This window comes from Myodes glareolus, chromosome 7 (genome assembly GCF_982192425.1).
Source record: "Myodes glareolus chromosome 7, mMyoGla1.1, whole genome shotgun sequence".
Taxonomy (NCBI): Eukaryota; Metazoa; Chordata; class Mammalia; order Rodentia; family Cricetidae; genus Myodes; species Myodes glareolus.
In genome coordinates this window covers 35,483,470-35,505,530 of record NC_142032.1, presented here as the reverse complement: position 1 = coordinate 35,505,530, position 22,061 = coordinate 35,483,470, and the positions used below count along the sequence as shown (strand labels likewise).

The 22,061-nt window shown below is 44.1% G+C and overlaps 1 protein-coding gene across 8 annotated transcripts in view; it reads left to right on the top strand.

Moving 5' to 3' along the window:
• Positions 1 to 22,061, top strand: part of Smarca2 (SWI/SNF related BAF chromatin remodeling complex subunit ATPase 2) — a 168,931-nt gene that overhangs the window by 18,869 nt on the left and 128,001 nt on the right. For 7 of the 8 annotated variants that reach the window (XM_048438755.3, XM_048438749.3, XM_085693741.2 and 4 more), the window contains 3 exons: positions 744 to 873; positions 6,822 to 7,250; positions 16,170 to 16,431. In XM_048438755.3, coding sequence (XP_048294712.3) covers positions 744 to 873; positions 6,822 to 7,250; positions 16,170 to 16,431 — 821 coding nt within the window. Of the gene's footprint in view, positions 1 to 315; positions 442 to 743; positions 874 to 6,821; positions 7,251 to 16,169; positions 16,432 to 22,061 lie in introns of those variants that run through there. The other variant, XM_085693746.2, reaches the window with a different exon arrangement.

The window sequence follows — 22,061 nt, the reverse complement described above, 5'->3', positions numbered from 1 at the left end:
AATAGACTTTTCCTTTTCCAAGCGCATGCTCCATTGCCTGATTCTGGATTGGATTAACATCAGTTCATCGCTATTTATTGTATGCCTATCACACTCTGGGCCTCTGGTCCAATGTCCAGCCCCTGCGCTTGTTATTTATTTTCAGCCTGTGCCTTTAGTCTCTTCTTCTTCCCTCCCCCTGCAGCATATCTCCCCCCACACCCCTGCTTTCACTCCCTCCTTTTCATTACTCACCCCCCCGTTGCTTCTTGGCCCTGTATGTTCTTCTCCTTCCCAACTGCCATGGAACCTTCTGGTTCAACTTTTTAACTTTCCTTAGTTCATTCATCCAGTGAAGAAAAATTAGCAGGAAAATAGGTCACCTCAAACATTTCATGTAGCCTTCATTTGGACTCCAGAATAAGTTCAATATGTAACGGGTTTCACGCTTTATTTACAGAGGTATGAGGGAGTAATATTCATCTACCCTGTGAACGGTACTTTTTAATTGTCAGGTTAACAGATTGTAACATTGGTCAAAGAATGAAACAGTTTTTAAAGCCTTATTTTTTGACTTAGAGAGGTTTTGCTGATCCTATAGCTGTAATCTTTCTTATTTTACTTATGAAGTACATAATATAGGACTGTAGAAGAGATAGTGGATGGTTGTGTCACATCTTTAAAGACTGGAGATATCTTTTGATGGTCTTGTTAGAAATACTCTGCCTTATGGGTGTCTAATGGATGCTCTCTGCATGTTTCAGCCCATGGATGGGATCCACGACAAGGGGATGGTGGAAGATGCCCACTGTGGATCTATGAAGAGCACCAGCCTGCGCACACCACACCCGGGGATGGGCCCTCCACAGAGCCCAATGGATCAGCACAGCCAAGGTTTGTGTCCCCTGCACAGTGGAGTTTTGTCTTCGTACCATACAATTTCAGTCTTTCCTGATGGTAGGTTAATTACGGCTTTAACCTATGTGTCTAAAGATGGTTAAATCCAGTTAGCTTTCTTTCTCTGGAGAAATCTGCTACCTTCTTCACCCAACAAAAAATTACTCATCTGGGTAATTTTATTTTCAAAGTCCTAGTAATTTTTACCAACCTAATGCATCCAAATATGCTATATGGAGCTTCATGTCATTTATCGAGAATCTTTATTATGATCTTGTAAGGTAAATGATGTCACTCCCAACTCATTGAGGGAGCTAAAGTTTAGGGAGTTTCCGTATTTCTCTGAGTATACATAGCTGGTAATTGATAAGGGCCAGAAGGGAATCTAGGTCTCTGTCAACAGCAGCATATAAAAGTAAGATGAACTAAACCCCTGTGTCCCTTGAGGCGACACTTACATCCTCGGTCAAAGGTGATGTTTTCTGTTAAGGAAACTACCTGCCATTCTTGTTAGATGACTCTGTAGGTCTCCTAGGCTTGCCGTAGCAAATAACTGTTGCCCAAAACAAACCTAACCTCTCATAGATCTAGGGACAAAAAGTTCATGACCAAGGTGTCAGGAAAGACTGCCATCTTTTAAGGTTCCAGAGACGAATCCTCCCCTGCTCCTGTTGATTGCAATAAACCTGGGCATTCACAGACTTTCGCACAAACATTCCAGCCTCCACCTTCATCTCCCCAAGGCATTTTCACTGTCCGTCTCAGTATCCAGTTCTTCCTCTCTGGTATTTGGGTCAAGATAGACCCTAATCTAGTAGAACTTCTTAATTTGGTGACATCACATCGACCCTCTATCCAGAAGATGAGGCATTCACAGGTAGAGAGGGTCAGATGTCAATGTGTATTTCTTTGTGTGAGCAACACACACAATTCAAGCCCTCACCATAGCTAATTAATATGTGAGTTTTTCTCCTTCACATCATTCATGTCATGTCTCCTTCCTTCTCTATTAAAGGGATATTAAGATACTTCAGAGCCATTCAAATACACTATAGCCTGCTTTCAGAATCGTCATTTGGTCATTTTCACACACGAAGGCCATGTAGTCATCTAGGGTCAGTTGACACTGGTATGTGGATATTCTTCTGGGACACCTGCGGTTTGCTCGTCATGCATAATTCCCTGTAATTAAGTGTTTAAGTTTTCCTCCGTTTACAGTCAAATCCATGATAGAAAAACTTGGCTGAGAAGATTTAGAGAACAGAGTTCATAGTTACCTTCTTTCTGAAATATAAATCAGAGGTCATGGAGACTGGCCTCAGGGTGTAACTCTGTTATCTGCAGCCTTAAACATCCTAGGGTCTGATGTGACTCTTGTTGGCAGGTGAGATGATTCATGGAATCTCGACCTTGTAGAAAACTAATCTGAAGAAGTGAGGCCTTTTGAAGGCCAGGAAGGAGAAGTTTGACTCATGAGTGCTGAGAATGAATTGTGACGACAGCTTTAGGTTCGCCATTTAAGTTCTAAGGGGCCTTGTGTGCTCATAGCGATAATGAGACCACAGTTTTAGTACCTGGAAGGTATGGAGGAATTACATGCAGTCACTCCTAAGGCCAGATAGGGGCTTGAGCGTGTTCTGCTCTGGGCATTGTCCTACATCTAGAGGTGATGCTGAGTGACAGCTCTCAGACAAAGGAATGATGACCCCTGATTGTTAAAACTGAGAACAGTTTCATGTTGGTTTCTCCTAAAAACTATCCAGTAGCTTGGCTCCCCTTCCTATCTTATGAATAGCCTATTTGCCTTTGGATTTCCAGTGCTTGACCGGATGGCCAGTGCACAACTCTATGCACACTCAATAAACTGTTCCATTAGATACAAAAACAAATTGTACACTTTGAACTAGAGCTCATTTTTTTGTGTGAATTACATCGGTTATTGGGAGGATCTTTAGTCAGTGGAGTCAGAACTAGAGTGTACTCTTATTCCATAGACTAGTAAAGTACCCTGCAGACTGGGGAGTAAATTATTTAAAAGTTGTGTGTGTGTGTGTTTAAATAAAGCAGTATTAATATAATGCATTTCTGTTCTAAGTAATGATCTAAAAAGAATTTCGACTTAGTAATAGTATGCATCTTAAAAATCCTATTGTGGGAACTTCTTCCTAAACACACAGGTATAGACAAGTCCAGCTTATAGCTGTAACGGTGCAGTAGATGCTAAGTGACTTTAGGGTGTTGGTTGGAAGGCAAAACCATTCCCCTCAGTAAATACTTAATTGTGTACCTCCTGGTCACTATGAAAGCTCTGTTTCTTTTTAGCACAGTGGTTTGAGAATGCCTTTATAGGCATGTGTGCGTGTCTGTATACACATATGTAGATAGTACATATAAAATTGGTATTTAAAAAGTTTGAGATTATTAAAGAAGAGAGAGCTTATTGCCTCTCTCTAAGGCAAGGAGAAACTGGAGCAATAGTAACTCTTGAAGACTAGTGAAGGAAAACTGCCATTTTTTGTGATGCTTTGGATAAGGAAATCAAATAAAACTTCGAGAAGAGTGGCATCTACATCCATGGTGTCGTCTTCAGGCAAGTGTCCACTCACATGGAGGCCATTTCTTCCCTCTGTTTCCTCAACTAAGGATAATTACCAAGATAGGTTATGCCGATGCACCATTTAGATTCTGTTTTTCCTCAAGTTTTATGGGATGTTACTCATGTAGGGAAAAAAAAAAACCTCTCTGAGGCTGAGCCACTGTCATATTTTTAATGTCACAGTGACAGAGAGATTCTATTAGCATCCTCTGTAAATCCTGGGAAGCCATTTCTTTCTGCCCCCAGTTTCTTCTTTGTCAAATTTGAGGTAAAATTTCTTACTTTATTGGTTGATCCTGTAGTATGGGTTTTATTCTGTCAGTTTCCTTCTTGTCAGATTCATCGATATTTTCTGTGTTGATATCTCAGTTTTCAGGTATGCTAGCTGGCTTTGCATTATTACAAAATATTCCAGACAATCCTCTTGGAGAGAAAGTTTATTTGGGTTCAATGAATGAATGACAAATGTTTCAATCCACCTTGGCTCTGTGGACTTAGGCCTGAGGTGGCAAAGATCAGGGAGTAGAGGAGGCCTGCTTACCTGATAGCACCCCAGAAGCAAAGACACAGAGAGAGGAATCAGGGTCCTAATATCCCCTTCAGTAGCACCCCGCTTACTTAACTTCCCTCCAGTAGACACCACCTCTTTAAAGATCTATCAACTCCCACTTGTACCAAAGTGAGGTCCAAACCTGCATCCAACATAAAGACCTGCAGAGTACATTCTAGATGCAAACTGTCTGTTGTAGGTTCTTTGGTTTTATTTTATGAGATTTGAGTTCATCTGTTCAATTGCCTTTGTAACGTGGTCATTTTCTTGGCTCAACCTCACAGCAAAGCCTTTTTCATGATTTCCAAGAGTGGCTTGATAAGCCGCTTTATGCAGTTGCGTTTATGAGGGTTTGTCCAGCATTTCAGTCCATTGTGTCAGGCAGTCTGTGGCTTGTGGATGAGCTTTTTACTTGACAGCTTAGGAAACAGGAAAGGCTGGGTGGGCAGCAGGAGACTCTTCTTAACCCCCAGTGTCATACCTTCCTACCTTGAGAATGTAAGCTTCTATGGTAAGAAGGTTTTCCTTCTTGTAGCCTACTTAGATTTAGCAAGAAAGATGTATCGTGAACCAGCGACCATTTTGTACTAGCTTACCTTTAAGGGGTGGGTGTCAGCTTCATTAACAAGGAAAGATTGACAGCAAAAGTTCAGAGTCTTATTGATACCCGATTCATCGTTATAAATAACAGCATGTTGGAATATTCCTACTAGTCTAACAGGCTGGCTCCAGAGAGATTGCCGTGACTCACTTACATAGACGACTAACTAGAAGCCCAGTCCTGGTGTTGTATGCTCCCTCGTGCAGTAGGGATCTGGGTGTTGAGGCCTAGCAGTCTTCCTCCGTGGAAGGAGCTCCTCACATGATATTCCAGTTCTTGGCCATCAACAGAAGAACATCCATTCTTATCGGGATAACATGCTAAATTTGTTCGTTCTCCAAATGGCAAGACCTCATTTAACAGTAACTGTATCATATTTTCTCTGGGACTCAGAATGGCGGTGGTGTGTGAGGGTCACCCACCTGTGGCCCTCTGTGACCATGCAGCTCTGCTCTTCAGACTGGACATGGGTTCAAACACACAGCCCTTATCTCGTAACCAGGCCTGCGGTGACCTTTTTGAGAACTGTCAAATTCACACATTCATTGAAGGATCAAGTCCTTTCTTCTGTGTTTGTCCTGTTCTGCCTGGGGACTGCTTTTGTTTTATTAATATCGGTACTTCGTTTGAACGCAAGGCAGCTGTTTGATTGCAGTGGCACTTGGTTCCTTCCTCCATCCTGAATCTTCCTCACACTGCACTTGGTCCCATGCTGTAGGTATTGTTTAGCACACCACCTTCTGAAATAACTCCCTTAACTTTTCTGTGCATTTTAATTTTCCTTCCTTAAGAAAAATATTCTTTATTTCCTCAGTTTGGTTTTACATTTGAAAACTCAAGTCGGTGACTTCTTTTGTATATGGTATCCTACGTGTTATGCTGGGAGATTTTTGAAACTTTAAATACTTGGCTTATTTTGACGTAACACCATGTAGATTAGATTATGGAGTGTCTGCATTAGAGCCAGACAGGCTTGGTTTAAACCTGACTGTGAAGATTTACTTGTGTGACACTGAGTAACCCACTCACTCTCTGAGCCTCCGCAGCCTTACCTTGAGCATGAGGTAGCAGGGTTTGCCGCCAAAGGGCTGGGCCGAGGATTGACACAGCAGTTTATGCTCACCCCTGTGTGCTCCGGAACTTCCGCCATTTCTGTGCCTACAGCTGTGCATTGGCTGGCATCATCTTGATTCGCCCCTGCCTGGTGACACCTGCCTTACCTACAGAGGAATAGTCCTCTGAACACAGACGACCCCCAGGGCCTTAGTGATAACTAGTGATTTAACCAGTGACTGGTACTGATGGAGTTTCAATACCCTGACCTCTTCACTCCTTCCCTGGAATAATTGCAGGTAGTTTATTTATCTTGTGTCCCTAAGCGTCTGCTGTGGATTAATCTTCAAGGCCTGCTGCAACAGCTGGCTTGGTAATGCATTTTTTATTGGCGACCTTCCCTCCCATATATCACCTCTCCAGACTCCTGGCAGTGTCCCTGCACCTCCCGTATAAACTCCCTGCATTCAGCCCTGGGCTCAGCCTGTTGCTGGACAAACTCAGTTGGGATGCCGTGAGCAGTCATGGCACAGTAACGGCAGCACCAGGCCGCCAGTAATTGTCTGTTAGTCACAGCTTGCATGATAATCAACCAAATAATGTTTGATTTCTTCAGAAGACACTGTTTATCCTGCAAGGAGCCACGTTAGACCTCTGCGTGCTTTGTTGGGTAGCTTGGTGCTGCCTCTGATGCAGAATCTCTGCCCTTCGTCATCGTTTCTGCCGGCATACAATCACCATGGACAGTTTGCCTTCTAGGGTACGAGTGGCTGTTGATGATCTGAAATGTGGCCCGAGGAAGCGAGATGTTCTGTGAGCCTGAAATGCCGGGTGTCAAAGACCTGCGGTGAAAAAACAATGCAGAGTCCCTCTTTTTGAAGTGCTAGTCTTGTGAGCGTTATCTAAACTGCTCTTAAATTACCTTTACCTGTTTCTTTGACCTTTTTAATGTGCTTACTAGAGAATTTTAAATTACAGATAAGCTGTATTAGAGATTGGACTTCTAAGATATATGCAATTGTCAGCTTATCCATACCTTACATTTCTATCAATGTAGTATTGCTTTGCTGGATTATTCGAGTATTCCAGACTACCTCTCTCTCGGGGTCATCCGCTACAGCCTGTGATCTTGTGTTTTATTTTAGGTTATATGTCACCACACCCGTCTCCTTTGGGAGCCCCAGAGCACATCTCCAGCCCGGTATCTGGAGGAGGCCCAACCCCACCCCAGATGCCACCGAACCAGCCAGGGCCACTCATCCCAGGAGATCTGCAGCAGGCCATGAACCAGCCTAACAGAGGTCCCTCGCCTTTCAGTCCTGTCCAGCTGCATCAGCTTCGAGCTCAGATTTTAGCTTACAAAATGTTGGCCAGGGGCCAGCCCCTCCCCGAAACACTGCAGCTTGCAGTCCAGGGGAAAAGGACCTTGCCTGGCATGCAGCAGCAACAACAGCAGCAGCAACAGCAACAGCAGCCTCAGCAGCAACAGCAGCAGCCCCAGCAGCCTCAGCAGCAGGCGCAGTCACAGTCACAGCAGCAGCAGCCAGCCCTTGTTAGCTACAACAGACCATCTGGTAGGTTAATACCCAACTGAATGAACAGCACTGTGGTCCAGTTTGGAGAAGCAGTCTCCAGCACACAGACTTACTAGTTTGGTGGAAGGCCGCGGCCGACCGAATTCTTTTCTATGCCTCTTTCTGTTTCACTGAGATTGGCTGAGATTCTTGGTTCCTGCTATAAAGGATCCTAGAGCAGTGTTTCTTAGTCAGAAACCCTCCCGCAAGCTGGGAATCTGGGGAGAAAGCACATAAGCACATTCTCCCATGATCTTGCATTCTCTTTTAAGAGGTACAAGGTTGCTTAGAAGCCCATCAGCATACTCCAGGTTAGGAACCCCTGTTTCGTCTGCACCCATCCATAGAACTCCCTGCTCAAATTGGCCCCCAGCTGAGTCTTTCAGTATTTGTTGGTTTATTTATTTCTTACATCTTTTGTTGGAAAAACATTTGTGCATTTGATGAGACCTGTTGTAAAAAAAAAATCAAATAAAGAAGCAGAAACATGGGAATTTTTTTTTAAAGAAGCAAGAATCCAGGTCAGAAATGGAGAGCCCATAAGAGCCCCCCATCGTTGCTGTGGCTTAGCTTCAAAGATGACTTGAGTTTTCTGACAGAGCCACAAGGAGATGGGGGTCATGTATCTAATTCTCACCATTCAGAAGGAAGTTGCTTCCCAATTTCTCAGAGGACACAAAGCCGTTTCTGGCATGAGAATATAAAGTAGATCTCCCAGGTGTGATTATCCTTCAAATTACAGTCATTCCTTGTGTCTGAAGCAGATTGCTTCTAGGACCCCAGTGGATACCAAGATCCGTCATGTTCAAGTCCCTCATATGAAATGTGGTGTAGCATTTGCATTTAAGCCATGCATATCCTTTTGTGTGCTTTATCATCTGCAGATTATTTATGAGAAATATTGACTATAACATGAATGCTATCTGAATAGTTGATACACTGTATTGTTTAGGGAATAATGACAAGAAAAAGAAGTCTATGCCCACTCAGTACAGATACAATTTTTTTCCAACTATTTTCTGTCTGTGATTAGTTGAATTCACAGAATTGGGACTCACAGATACGGAAAACTGGCTCTCATTATGTCTTCATTATTATCATAAAAGGCTCTGTATGATAGAAGCATTGGTAACACTTATTCATAGCGAGGTAACAGATCCATGTGACCTGTTTCTTAGACTCTCTGGGATGAGAATGAGAAATTATGATTACACACTGGCCAGGATGATGTAGTCCCATGCATGACCTTCTGGAGAGTTGATTTTTTTCATTTGATGAAACTCAGAGGTACAAAGGACTTTAGAGTGTTCCTCTATGAAGATTGCATCTCTAGTATGCATCTCAAGATAACTTTTGAACAGGCTGGAAAGATGGCTCACTGACTGCTCTTCCAGAGGACCTGGGTTCAATTCCCAGCAGCCACACGGCAGTTCACAACTGTCTGTAACTATAAGATACACTCACACAGACATACATACAGGCAAAACACCAATGTGAATAAAATGAAACTAAATAAATAATTTTACAAAAAGTTAGCTTTCGGTAAAGGTACTTTACCCACAAGCCTGATGAACCCTGAGTTCCATTCCTAGAACCTACATAAAGGTAGGAGGAGAGAAATGACTCCATAAAGTGGCCCTTGACCTGCACATGCATTCTGTGGCATATATGAACCTCTTCTCCAATCACTCAATCAATCAATCAATTAACTAAATCTTTAGAAAGAACTAGATAAACAGAGCTTATGGTTTAGCTTGAGAGCTGTGAATTGTGGGGAGTGTGATGCTCCCCAGACACTGATACCATCTTCCATGAATGGCTTTCACTCATTTGGGGAAACTGACAAGCTAATTACTGTGAGATCAATGAATTTGGGATATTTGTCCTAGGTTTAGGAACTCGGGTAAGACGAAAGGATTCTGACTGGTGTTTTGTTTTGTCTTAAACGTTTATTTTCTGATAGAATTAGTTCCAAAAATGGAGATATCAGGAAGATGAACTCTTGTTAGTTGTAGCTATAACTAACGTTAGGAATGAGTCTCTTTACCGAGATGGCTCAATGGCACAGCAAGCAGAAGGACCTGAGTTCAAGTCCCTAGAACCCCAGTGAAGATCAGGTGTGGTTGTGTGCACCTGTAATCTGGGTTCTGTAGGGTAGGGATTGGTAGGGGGACAGGAAGATTTTCGGTGTTTGTTGGCTGACAATCGAGCTCTGTATTTAGTTGGAGATCTCAGAGAATGACAGGACACCTATTCCTTCGGACCTCCACATGCATGCGTGCGCGCGTGCGCGCGCGCGCGCACACACACACACACACACACACACGCACGCACTTCACATATACACACAGAAAAAAATCATTTTATTGGGTATGTTAAGCCAGCTGTGGCATATACCTATGTGATACCAGCACTTGGGAGGTAGATGTAGGAGGGTCGAAGGCCACTGTCATCCTCAGTTACACAGTGAGTTTGGATTCCATCTTGGGATGCCTGAGACCCTATCATAAAACAAATACCCAAAGCAAAACCAGCAGAAGTTTGTGTCTCATAGTTGTGAAGGCTGGGACTTCCAACCTGAGGTTGTCAGCAGATTTAGCATGTGGTGAGTCCCTGCTTTCTGGGTCTTAGGAGGTACCTGTGCTGTACCCTCCCATAGTACACGGGGTGGGGGAACTCTCTGTGGCCTCTCATGTGGTTACTGGTATCATTCATGAGAACTCTGCCTCATGGCTTAATTTCCTCTGCCTCCTAATACTATTTACTTGAGGGTTTGGATTCCAGCATAGGAATTTGGGCAGACACAAGCACTTAGAAGGTAGCAATGTTTTGTTTTGGTTTTTTGTTTTTCTTTTTTCTTTTTGTGTGTGTGTGTGTGTGTGTATGTGTGTGTGTGTGTGAGAGAGAGAGAGAGAGAGAGAGAGAGAGAGAGAGAGAGAGAGAGAGAGATTTTAAACACAAGTTCTTCCTTTGAATCCCCGGCTGGCCTTGGCCCATTAGTAATCCACCTTTCTCTAAGATCTGGGGTTACAGGCAGGCACCAACACTATCAGTTAGTAGTTGAGTTTTTAAAGAAAAAAAATATTATTTCACACACAGATTTGTGTATGACTAGCAGGGAGCCCTTTGATAGATGGAGGAGAATATGGGACCACATCACGTGACTAGAAAGGACACCCCAAACCCCATGCAGGGACATGACAGTTTGAACCCTTGGTAGATATTTAACTGTGAAACTAAAGCTCTAGAAAATTTGACCAAAGAGAAGGAAAACTTTGCTGTATATGTAACTTTGACTCACTGAGAACCTTCTCGCTTACCCAGGCTCTGTGACGTTCTTGGCACATGCCCTCTCTACTGCATGGAGGACATCCAGGTCTAGATCCTAGTGGCTGTGACTTGAAACCTCATGCTCTTCACTATTTCCCCCAAAGGGTGTCTTCTTGACCCCAATTCTCAAGACTAGGGAAAACATCCGCAAAATATGGGAGCCTCAGTTCTTCACTCTTGTGTGTTAAGAGTGACGCTCGCAGTGTCCTATCCCGGCTTCTTTTCACTCTTAGTCAGGACACGCTGTTAACAGAATCGGTCATCTTCGCTTCTCACATCTTAGCGCATGAGTGGTTTTAACAACCAGGCTTCACACGGAGGCCAGCTGCTTACAGCAAGATAGCTGACAACTGGGCAGAGAGCTGAGAAGATTTTGCTCTATGAGCGTAATTCATGGGGCACGGAGCCTGTCTCGGGGTATCACCTGCCACGTCATAGGCCTCCAAAGACATTAGTAGCCTTTCGGTGACCTCGCCTCAGCATGAAAGTACTTCACAGAAGGTAGGCCGCTGAATTCTGCATCTGAGAAGCCTTTGCACCCAAGGGTCTAATAATGGGGTTGAGTGAAGTAGTGAAACTTCAAGGGCAAAGTTTCTACTCTCTGAGGCCACCCATACAACAATACTTGATGTCTACTGAACCTAACTGTGGATCTGAGGACATCCATACACAACAATACTTTGTGTCTTCTGAACCTAACTGTGCAGACATTTTCTGGGTCATTTCTACAAGATGGGGTACCCTTCTTAATTACCCACCTCTTTGTCCGTGCCTGTCTTATCACATCCCTAGCAACAAAGGGACTTGGTTTTATTACCCACTGCTCATGTCTTTTGTATTTTCCGGTTATCATGCTTAGTAAGAAATGAAAATATTTGGGTAGATGATGTTTTCCGGTTAAGTGGGCAAGGAGGCCATGGGTAAAAGAAGAAGGTATCTCTTCCCAATGGGGTGGCATGTCCCTGCTACTGCCAGGAGTGCCCAACCTGCAATACTTATGCAGAAATCTGATCTAGAGCAGACAACTTTATTGGATGAAGGCATTTGTTCCTATTGGCATCTATGATAAGCCAAAATAACATAAGGATTTTTTAAAGTCAATATGAAACTTGACTAATGTTGTGTACCCTTTCCCCCCTTAAAAAAAGCAAAAAAAAAGCACATTTTCTCACACACACCCTGCCAATCTTTCAGGAAAAAAAAAAGACGTTTTAGTGCATGCACTTCTGTAGGATCTTATACTTCCATCCCACGTCCCAGTGCACTTAATGCAGGAAGAGAATATGCAACAGTGCTGGCTTGATCTTCCCCCAAATCCACCCCACAGCAGGACTCACAGGAAGTGACATTGTTCCCTAGCAGGATGCCCTGTAACACTGAGCATGTGTGCTGGAGAAGGCTCCTGCTTTGGGGGGTGGGGCAGTTGGCCTCGTCTCAAGAGGAGCCTTGTCCTTGCTCTTGTGGGCAGAACTCCAGACCAGGGCACATTTCTCTTTTCGTTTTGATTCTCTTTTTTCCTTTTAGGGATTAAAGCAGAATAAAAACGAGAACTGAGAAAGTTGTGGTTTGGAGAAGTGAAGGAACAATCTTACGGCGGTAAAAAAAGAAAGTGGTTCCCCCGCCCCCCCCCCCCCGCATTTAAATGCTTGCCCCTACCCCCCCTCCTTGGCATCTGAAACTTTTTGATATGTTCAATTTAAATATTCATTTTTTCCAACCTGTAGAAATCACTTACATTCTTATTTAATGCGGAGAAATATTTGCATGATTATCCTGTGTGCTGAGTGGCCTCAGAATGCACAGAGACTCTGTGTAGGCGAGGCCTAGGTATTTCAGTGAGTGTGTTGCCCTATTGCTTCTTATCAGGTGGGATGGGATGGGATGCATCCACTGAAGATCCCCACCCCTACCCCATGCAGTGTTGGCACCACATTCTGGAGAGTCAGGCAGTACAGCCTCCATTTTGGCTCCTAAGGTAGAAGGCATTTTGAATACTGACCATAAGCCTAAATTGTTCCCTACTGGAGAGAGGGGGAAGAGATGAGCTGGAAACAGTTTTTATTCCGTTTGAAGGGTGGTGAAAGGCCTTAGGTAGCCAACCCCAGGCTGTCTGGTGCACAGTGGGTGGTTTCTGTGGAGTCCAGTGCTGTCTGTAAACCTCCTACAGGACAGGCACAGAGCCTACTAGAGGGGGCTGACATCCTAATGTAAGTGCAGGAAGCTACGTGAGTGTCCTGGTTTCTGGAAAGGAAAGTATTTATACAGTCAGTCGGGGAGAGGCGAAAACAGACCCACACAGTAAATGAATTTCTGTGTAGCTAGGAAATAGAGTTTGCTTGTACGTGGCCCTGAGAGCAGTTGGCAGGAGGCACATGACAAGTCCACTGACCTAAGGAGCATCTGTGCTGAGTTGCAGGAAACTACAGGAATGTTTTGAAATTTGGCCCAGAAAAGAATCCTCTGCCAGCTGCCAGCTAATATGGTACCCGAATTCTGGAAGTCCTTTTTTATGTCATGGGGTTCTCTGTTGCCTGGTGTACAGTTATGAAATTAGACTTTTCTCCCTCTGCTCTTGATCAATAAGGATGAAAAGTTGAGCCTATAATCAGAAATCCCACTGAACCCTCTCTATAAGAGAGATTATTATTATTGTTCCCATTCTGCAGATGAGGAAGCAGACCCAGGGCTTGGTGCCTTGGTCAGCTTCACACAGCCAGTGGGTGCTAAGGCTAAGACAATATTTTTTTATTTTTGGTAACTTTGTCTTTTTTTAGAGTTATTTTATTTTATGTGTACGAGTGTTTGGCCTTAAATGTATTGTATGTTATTATGTACGTGCCTAGTACCCGAAGAGGTCAGAAGAGGTGTTAGATCCCCTGGAACTGGAGTTATAGATAGTTATTGGATGCCACGTTCATTCTGGGAATCCAGTCTGGATCCTCTGCAAGAGCAAGTGCCCTCTAACCCCTCCTAGTCCTGTTAAGTTAGACCCTGGAATACGTTAATTCCACGGTGAAGTTTCTGTTTCTCAATATTAAGGATGATCCCACCAGGATACAATGTCTTTATATTGAGTTATTGTATAAGGTATGACCAGGTACATCCCAGACCTGTCTTGGAGATATGCAGACTGAAAACAGCCAGCTGGCAGCACCTTTCTTTGATTAAATACAGTTTCTCAAACAGTGACTTAAATGTGCCTCCAGACCACGTAAATTCCTGCACTGGCCAATGTTATTTCCAGGCAGTCTTGCCAAGGAAGGGGTTTGGTGGTGGTGATGAAGACCGGAACATGTGAATGTCTCCTGTTGCTTCACTCTTCGGGCGTTTTGATTTTAGTTGAACAAAATCAACTTTAGACAAGGGGGAAAAGACTTTGGCAGTGGAATTTAAAGTAATTATTGTGATACCATTTTACCAATAGCACCCAAATCCTCTTCTTATAAAATATACTTGATATTTTGAAAATCTAAAAGTAGTAAACTCATCATTAGTATACTGAAACCGTGGGTTTGAATAGCTTTAATTTGACTCACACAGTGGGTAAGAACCCTTGCCACCAAGGCTGAAGACCAAGGTTGAGTCTCAGAACCCACATGGTAGAAGGAGAACCCCTGCAAGCCGTCTTCTGACCTCCGCATGAGCCCTGTTGGGATGCATGCCCCCCAAAATAAATAATTGTAACTAAAATTCAAAAATAAATGTCAGAGATCTATATTGTCTGTCATTTGACCAGCTATACATAAACGGTGCAAAGGCAGCACGTTTCCTAGTTTAGAGACTACTGTGCCTCAAGCTTCCCACATAACTCATCCAGTGTTTGCAACCCTGGGCTCGAAAGTTTAGAAATTGGTTTCTTAAATATGGATGAAAACATGTAATGAGGGTATATGATTTTGGAAAAGATCTTCCTGTCAGGAAACAAAAATTAAAGAATTTAATTGAAAAAAATCTTTCTATGATGGTATGCACATCCTGGACATAAAAATAAAAGAGTCATACATTTCGCCCCAGAGCGTCTTTTTAATCTACCTCCAAGAAGGCCAGGACTACAAATTAGGTTAAGAAAAAAATGTATCTAGGTCTATATTGTTTGGGAAATTTTTCCTAATTCTTGGAAGGGAAAGAAAAACAGCCTGTGCTGTTGTGATGGAGGTACCAGTACACACACACACACACACACACACACACACACACACAATGACACTAACCTGAGCCAGTTTGTACTGATTCTTCACATTCCTTGTGTCACAATGTTTGCTTATGGCTTTCTCTGGATTGTCATTGAAGTCCTTTTCTAAATGGAATTTGTCAGAAATTGAAGAAATACATTCCATTTTCCATAATGCATGCCTTTGTATGGTTAATTATCGCTCCTCTCTGAAGTCTCAGACTGGTTTTGGTGTTGAACGGCTTTATTTTTTTTTTCCGCTAGGAAGAATATGGGAAATACTTGAATGAATGCCCATTTGTGGTTTTAGCATCTGCTGACTGAGATTCTTCATTTTTATTTTTTATTTTTAATTTTTTAAAAAATTTATCAACTCACCTGGTAGCTTCAGAAATCATATTTAATTTTAAGAAAACTGAGAACTCACCTGGAAGAGAGTTGAAGCGCTTCTTTTAGATCTGTTTCTAGCAGTTAACTGAAATTCCCAAAGCTTAATGCAGAAAAGCAGCTGGAATTGAATTCAGTAATTCTTAAAGGTTTGTCTTGTATTTTTGGGACAGGTTCTCCTGTAGTCCAACTTGGCTACCGACTCTTGATTCCCCTGCCTCTACCCCTCAAGTGCTGGAATTACAGGACTGTGCCACTATGCCAAGCTTCCAAGATAGGTTCAAGATTGCCTGTCGTTGTCTGATAATAAGAGAAAGAAAGGCCTTCTTTAATATTTGCTGATTTTTACTAGGAGAAATGAGTCTATTTTACTCCGAATGTTGGATAGTTTTAGAAATACTTTGCTACTATGTGATTAAAGTAAAACTTAGTTCTGGAGATGCACTGTAAATGTTGGATAGTTTTAGAAATACTTTGCTACTATGTGATTAAAGTAAAACTTAGTTCTGGAGATGCACTGTAAGTAAGCCTGAATTCACTAGATCCCGTAGCCAGCACAGGCAGTTGGGACAGAGACCTGACCTGCAGGGACTTAGTAGCCCTTTGCAAAGTGAGACGTTAGGGCCACGCCCATTTGCCTCTGGTTATAGAACTCTCTTTTCTGAAGTTTGAATCCACCTGTGATTCTTTAAAAAACAAACAACAAAAACCCACCACAGAATGTGGCATTAAAAACCATCTTGTCATTTCCTTGATTTATTACAACTAGGAGTCATTTTTTTAGATGCTTTTGACACTATTCCTTAGTGCATGCCATTTCCCTGTGGACCACATGCCGGATTACTTTTCCTCTCTCACTTCTGCCCTTCATTCCTTTTCCTCCTTTGTACCCTCAATTAGTCAGCCCTCTGGGGTTTAAGACACTGGTGACCTCCATCCCTAGGTAGTACTTGAGGGCTGGAGAAGCTGGATATGGTCAGCAGGTGTCCTTTCTTCTGTCCTGTCCTGCCCATGTCCCTCTTGTCCCACAGGCCCTGGGCAGGACCTGATGGTGGTTGGCCAGAGCACCCCACAGAAGCTATCAGCACCAGCACCCAGTGGCCGACCCTCGCCCGCACCCCCAGCCGCTGCCCAGCCCACGGCCACAGCTGTGCCCGGGCCCTCGGTGCAGCAGCCTGCCCCGGGGCAGCCGTCTCCGGTCCTGCAGCTGCAACAGAAGCAGAGCCGTATCAGCCCCATCCAGAAACCTCAAGGCCTGGACCCCGTGGAGATCCTGCAGGAGCGAGAGTACAGGTACTGCTGGCCGGCCATCAAGACAGGCCATCACCAGGGCCGGGGGTGGGGCGGGGCGGGGCGGGGTGGGGCGGGGCGGGGCGGGGTAGGGTGAGGTGGAGGCTTGACTGACATGCCTCATGGGACAATGTCCCAGTAGCACGGGAGACAGGAGAGCACTCTGCAACAGTGATTTCAGGACACCTGCAGAGAATGTTCACATGCCCTTGGGTAGGTCCTTAAGCCGTAGGAGCAGGACAAATTTTGACTTCTCTCTCGTTCAATCAGAAACCTTTTTCTGTCCCATCCACTTGGCAGGTACTGGGAATTCAGTGATCAAAAGCCCAGTCCAGAGTTTCTTAATTTCAGGGTGGATCATCTCAGGCTTGAATCGTGTAGTAGCTCGTCCTTGATTGTCAGTGTGTTCTTGAACAGCTGATGACTGAGATAATCAAGTTGAGTATATTGTCTGGGTCCATCCTAAAAAGAAGCATACTGTATAGATTGGTATAGCGTGATCTGGGCCTTGATTCACCTTTGTTTTAGTCTAGAGGTTGGCCCAGCTTCAGGGTAAGCCTTAGGTCTCCGTCTTCAGATGGAATCCTTAGTTAAACTCCTAATCCAGACACTTGTCACCTGATTTGACACAGTTGTATCTAAATTAGGGATTGGCAAACCTTTTCCTGTAAAAGGACCAGATGGAAAACATCTAATGTTTTACAGGGCCATATGTCTTAGACACAGATAGTCAGCTCTGCCCTTTTTGTGGGAAAACACCCATAGACTATGGTGTCTTGGCTTTGTTCCAATAAAATTTTATTTAGAAAAGCAACTGGGGACAAGATTTGGCCCACAGGCTTTATTTAGCAGACCACTTAAGCAAATGACTAACAACCATGAAAAAGTGAGTTCATTAAGTATTAAGATGAAGCAAAGCTAAGATTTTGGGTTCTGCCACCTGCCTGGAAGCATCCTCTGTCAGAAACAGCTCAGTTGTCTTCATCAGATTGCATCACTTTTCTGCGACTTAACATGGTAAAAAGTGTAATATTTTTCATAGAGTCAGGAAGGGTAATATATTTTGGAAATTTTTAGTAATATTGATGTCAATTATTCTCCTAGAATTACTTGAATTAAGAGAAAATTAGATGTTAAAAAATAGGGAACGCTAGCCAGTAAGCAGTGTTTGGATTCTCTTTAAGAGCACTATCTTAATCTTTACTTAAAGGTATGTAGCTTGTTAGGAAATTTAATAAACCATGACTGATTTGGAGAGTTGTTTTGGAGACATCCCAGTAGCCAGGTATTAGAAGTAAGTCATCTTTTGGCAAAGAAATATGACTTTGCTTTTTCATTTCTGTTGCTAGTCATCATTGGGAGCGTGTCTGTTGTCAGTCCCAGCTTGTGACCTGAGCATCAGGGACAGACAGAGTCCGTTGGGTCAATACTTGTATGTCCTAAAGTTAAACGTAAGGACACCCATGGCAGAAAAACTCCTCAGATGCTGTTGAGTAAATAAAGTCATACAAAGTAATTACTGGGGATGGCCAGTTATAAGAAAGAGCAGAATTGTGTGGTTACTCTGAATTCTACCTTGCCTAAAATCTGTCATGTCTTTGCCCTGTCTGAAAGTTCAAAGATGCTTGGAGTTTTGTTGGCTTATGAAAGCGACCCTCAGAAGACAGTCTCTGTACCTAGACATTTTATGTAATACCTGGCTTTGTTTTCTCTCTTACTCAGTCTCCCCCCACCCCGCATACATGTGCATGTGTGTGTGTGTGTACGTAAACCGCTTTGTGGACTCCTAAATCTTTTTGTTATTATTGCCAGAATTTTAATTACAGGGCTTTCCTATGATCTCATTTTAGAGCCATTTTTAGAAGTGTGGCTTAACGGGTTGTCTTCCAAAGTATTAAGCAATTCTTTCTTAGCCTATTTCAATGTATTAAGAAGTTTGCAACCTTTATTATCTTCCTATAATAACTTTTCATTGTATTTTTTTCGTTCTGTTTATTTGTTTATTTTATGGCACATCTGTGCTACTTCCCAAGTGTGGTCCTGTGGGAGAGAGTTGGTTCTTTCCTTCCCACTCTGTATTTCCTGGAGATTAAGCCCACAGCCAAGTGCCTTTACCCTCACTGAGTCATCTCACCTACCCCATTCTCCTATGTTAATAAAGATGATATCTACCAGTTTCTTTTAAATTGTGGCCCATGGTGCCGCATGCCGCTCTGGCGGGAGAATCACGAGATCAAGGCCAGCCTAGGATACACAGTGAAACCCTGTCTCAAAACCAAAAAGAACTAAAAATCATGTGCCTTTCAGAATGTGGTTAAATAGTCATTTTTCATATTATCATTATTTGATAAACGCATCCACTTTTATAAAGCTGGCGCTGCAAGGCTTTTGGGGTTGTCAAAAGCCTGGTGGGAACTTTGGCCTATGTATTCCCATGGCCATCTGGAGAAGAATGAATTTGTGCCGGCAGCGTTACAGAGGCACGCTTTATCTTGCTTGGTCATGGAACAATAGCTGGCTTCTGCCTCTGTGAAGACAGTGTTCAACTGCAGAGATTAAGTTTATCATCTGAGGGGTTACATTAAGTCTTCTCACACACTCGTACAGGACAGGTATTAGATTCATTTCTCTCCTGCCCCCTGTGATGGGCCAGCCTGCCCCCTCTGATGGGCCAGCCTGCCCTCTGTGATGGGCCAACCCACCCCCTCTGATGGGCTAGCCTGCCCCCTGTGATGGGCCAGCCCACCCCCTCTGATGGGCTAGCCTGCCCCCTGTGATGGGCCAGCCTGCCCCCTCTGATGGGCCAGCCCGCCCCCTCTGATGGGCCAGCCCATCCCCTCTGATGGGCTAGCCTGCCCTCTGTGATGGGCCAACCCACCCCCTCTGATGGGCTAGCCTGCCCTCTGTGATGGGCCAACCCACCCCCTCTGATGGGCTAGCCTGCCCCCTGTGATGGGCCAGCCCGCCCCCTGTGATGGGCCAGCCCACCCCCTCTGATGGGCTAGCCTGCCCCCTGTGATGGGTCAGCCCACCCCCTCTGATGGGCCAGCCCACCCCCTCTGATGGGCCAGCCCACCCCCTCTGATGGGCTGGCCCACCAGGCTTCCCCCTGCACTAGTCTCTGCCTGGTGCATGTTTGTCACCTGGCTAAAGATTTGAGTAAGGTTCTAAGAGATTTCTTTTGGGATTTCATAAGCTTTGACAGAGCAAAATATCATGTAATAGAAATCCCATAACATGTTCATTTCTTTGGCTACGGTCCTTGTCTACAAAAATGGCAAGAAATTATTAGAATGTTATATTTCTTTCAGCCAGTTGGCTGCTCTTCCTGATTTGCCATAAACTCCGAATTTTGACCCATCAACCTTCTTTTTCTGGGTTGCAGCTTAAGTGAGTTCCTGCCTGTGTACTCACTGGCCACAGACCAGTACAGCCCTGGGACTGAAGATACTTACCTCCCTTTTAGATTGGGTGCTCTCCTTTTGGCTCACCCCCCCCCCCGATGGAAATTTATTCTTTCTCTGGTGTCAGTTTTGCATGTTGCACTCAGCCCTCAAACCCCACCCCCCACCTTTGGGCACCAGTTCTTAACTCTTCCATACCCAGCTTCATTTCCTTCCATGGTCAATCAAAGAGCACTTCAGGAGCTTACACACTGACATGTAAACTGGTTACCTTTCTACAAATATATATATGTGGAAGATGCATTTCACACTTAAAAGGGTTTGAGAAAGGCTTTTTTAACTTGCATCAGACCTCTGGTCTCCAAACTGAATTGTGTGTGGAAATGGGTTTAAGAGACATGTATGTATAGCTTGTTTCGTGTGTGTGTGTTTGTGTGTGTGTGTATGTATGTATGTGTGTGTGTGTGTGTGTGTGTGTGTGTTTCCTTGTCTTGCCCTTGTCGCCACCACAACCCTGGAAATTCCTCCTCAGAAACGACCGATAGCCCCTCTGCCAGAAGAGTCACCAGAGTTACACATGTTTCCTTTCTCTCTCCCTCGCTCTTTAAAGTGTCTGTCACTCGGCTCCTTGAAGGAACAAAATGTACCAGTGTCATTTTCTGTTCAAATAACTCTCCTACAGGAATCATAAACTTCTCCCCTGGACCTGAACAAATATCTGTTGCCTTTAATGGGACTCTTTTCCTTGCCAGAACAGTAACCTCTCTTGATTTACTCTTCCGTCTGTATGAAAAACCGGAGTGACCTAATTCTGCTTCAATTTTCTGTGCTCGTGAGGACGCTAAATGAGTCTCCTGCAGTCAGGCAGGATTACATCTTGCTGCTGTTTTGGGAAGTTTAGAATCCTGACTCTCTTTATCGGACTTCCTGCTGAATCCCATTGATGGGGAGATGAAATTGTCTGGAGAGGAGCATTATTTAAAATGAAGATTTCTATTAAGTACAACAACAACAGAGATAGTTTTGTATATTTACCCTCCCCCAACATCCCCCCCACGTAACTTTGCCATCCAGCCCGTGTGCCACATCGAGTATGTATTACTTCACTGTAAAACCTCCTCTCCCTCTTTTCCTGAGTTTGCACTTTGTACTTGATGCCTCTTCCATAGAAAAAGAGAGATTCTTCTGTGTCGGGAAGTCTTGAGGTGCAATGCTAAACCATTTCTCCTTTGAGAAGTGCACCCCTGGCTCTTACCTGCTGCAGTGGCCCAGGTACTCAAACTCCATGACCACCAGCCTGCCCCCACTCCTGGGTCCTCACGTCTCTCTCTTCCCTCCAACTTCCCATCCAGCTCAGTGTGGGCTAGTCTCAGCACCGTCAACCCAGATGTCCTATGGGCACTGTTTGTGCCCTAGAGCCTGTCCTTTGGCAGGAGGAATCAGAAGCTGCCATTCCTAGAGTTTAGTACTGGACTCGCTGTGTCATACCAAACCAAAATACCTAGGAGGGGTTTACATTCTAGAATCCTCAAATGCATGGAGTCTAGAACCAAGGATGTAGCATAATGGAACTGTGGGTAACACCATCTTCTGCCACTGCAATACTAAGTTCCTTTAGTGTGATCTTGATAATAAGATTACAAAGCAAAGTGATTTTAAATGTAAAAACTTGTTTCAGCTTTACTCTGTGTGTGTGTGTGTGTGTGTGTGTGTGTTGCCTATTTAGACATTTGGGGCTATATAGGTAGATGGGAAAAACCAATTGGATAATAATCCATATCACGTAGACCTTGATTTTGAATTCCTCCATTCTAGCTCTGTGGTGCCTAGTTAGGGTTTCTCTTGTTACTACGAAACACTATGACCAAAATGCAAGTCGGGTAGGAAAGGGTTTATTTGGCTTACACTTCAGCATTGCTGTTCATCACTGAAGGAAGTCAGGACAGGAACTCACACAGGGCAGGATCCCAGAAGCAGGAGCTGGCGCAGAGACCATGGAGGAGAGCTGCTTACTGGCTTGCTTCCCCTGGCCCGCTCAGCCCACTTCCTTATAAAACCCAGGACCACCAGCCCAGGGATGGCACCGCAGACCATGGGCTGGGCCCTGTCTTAGTGATCACTTAGTGAGAAAATACTCACAGCTGCACCTCATGGAGGCATTTCCTCAGCTGAGGCTCCCTCCTCTCTGATGCGCCTAGCTAGTATCAAGTTACCACACAAAACCAGACA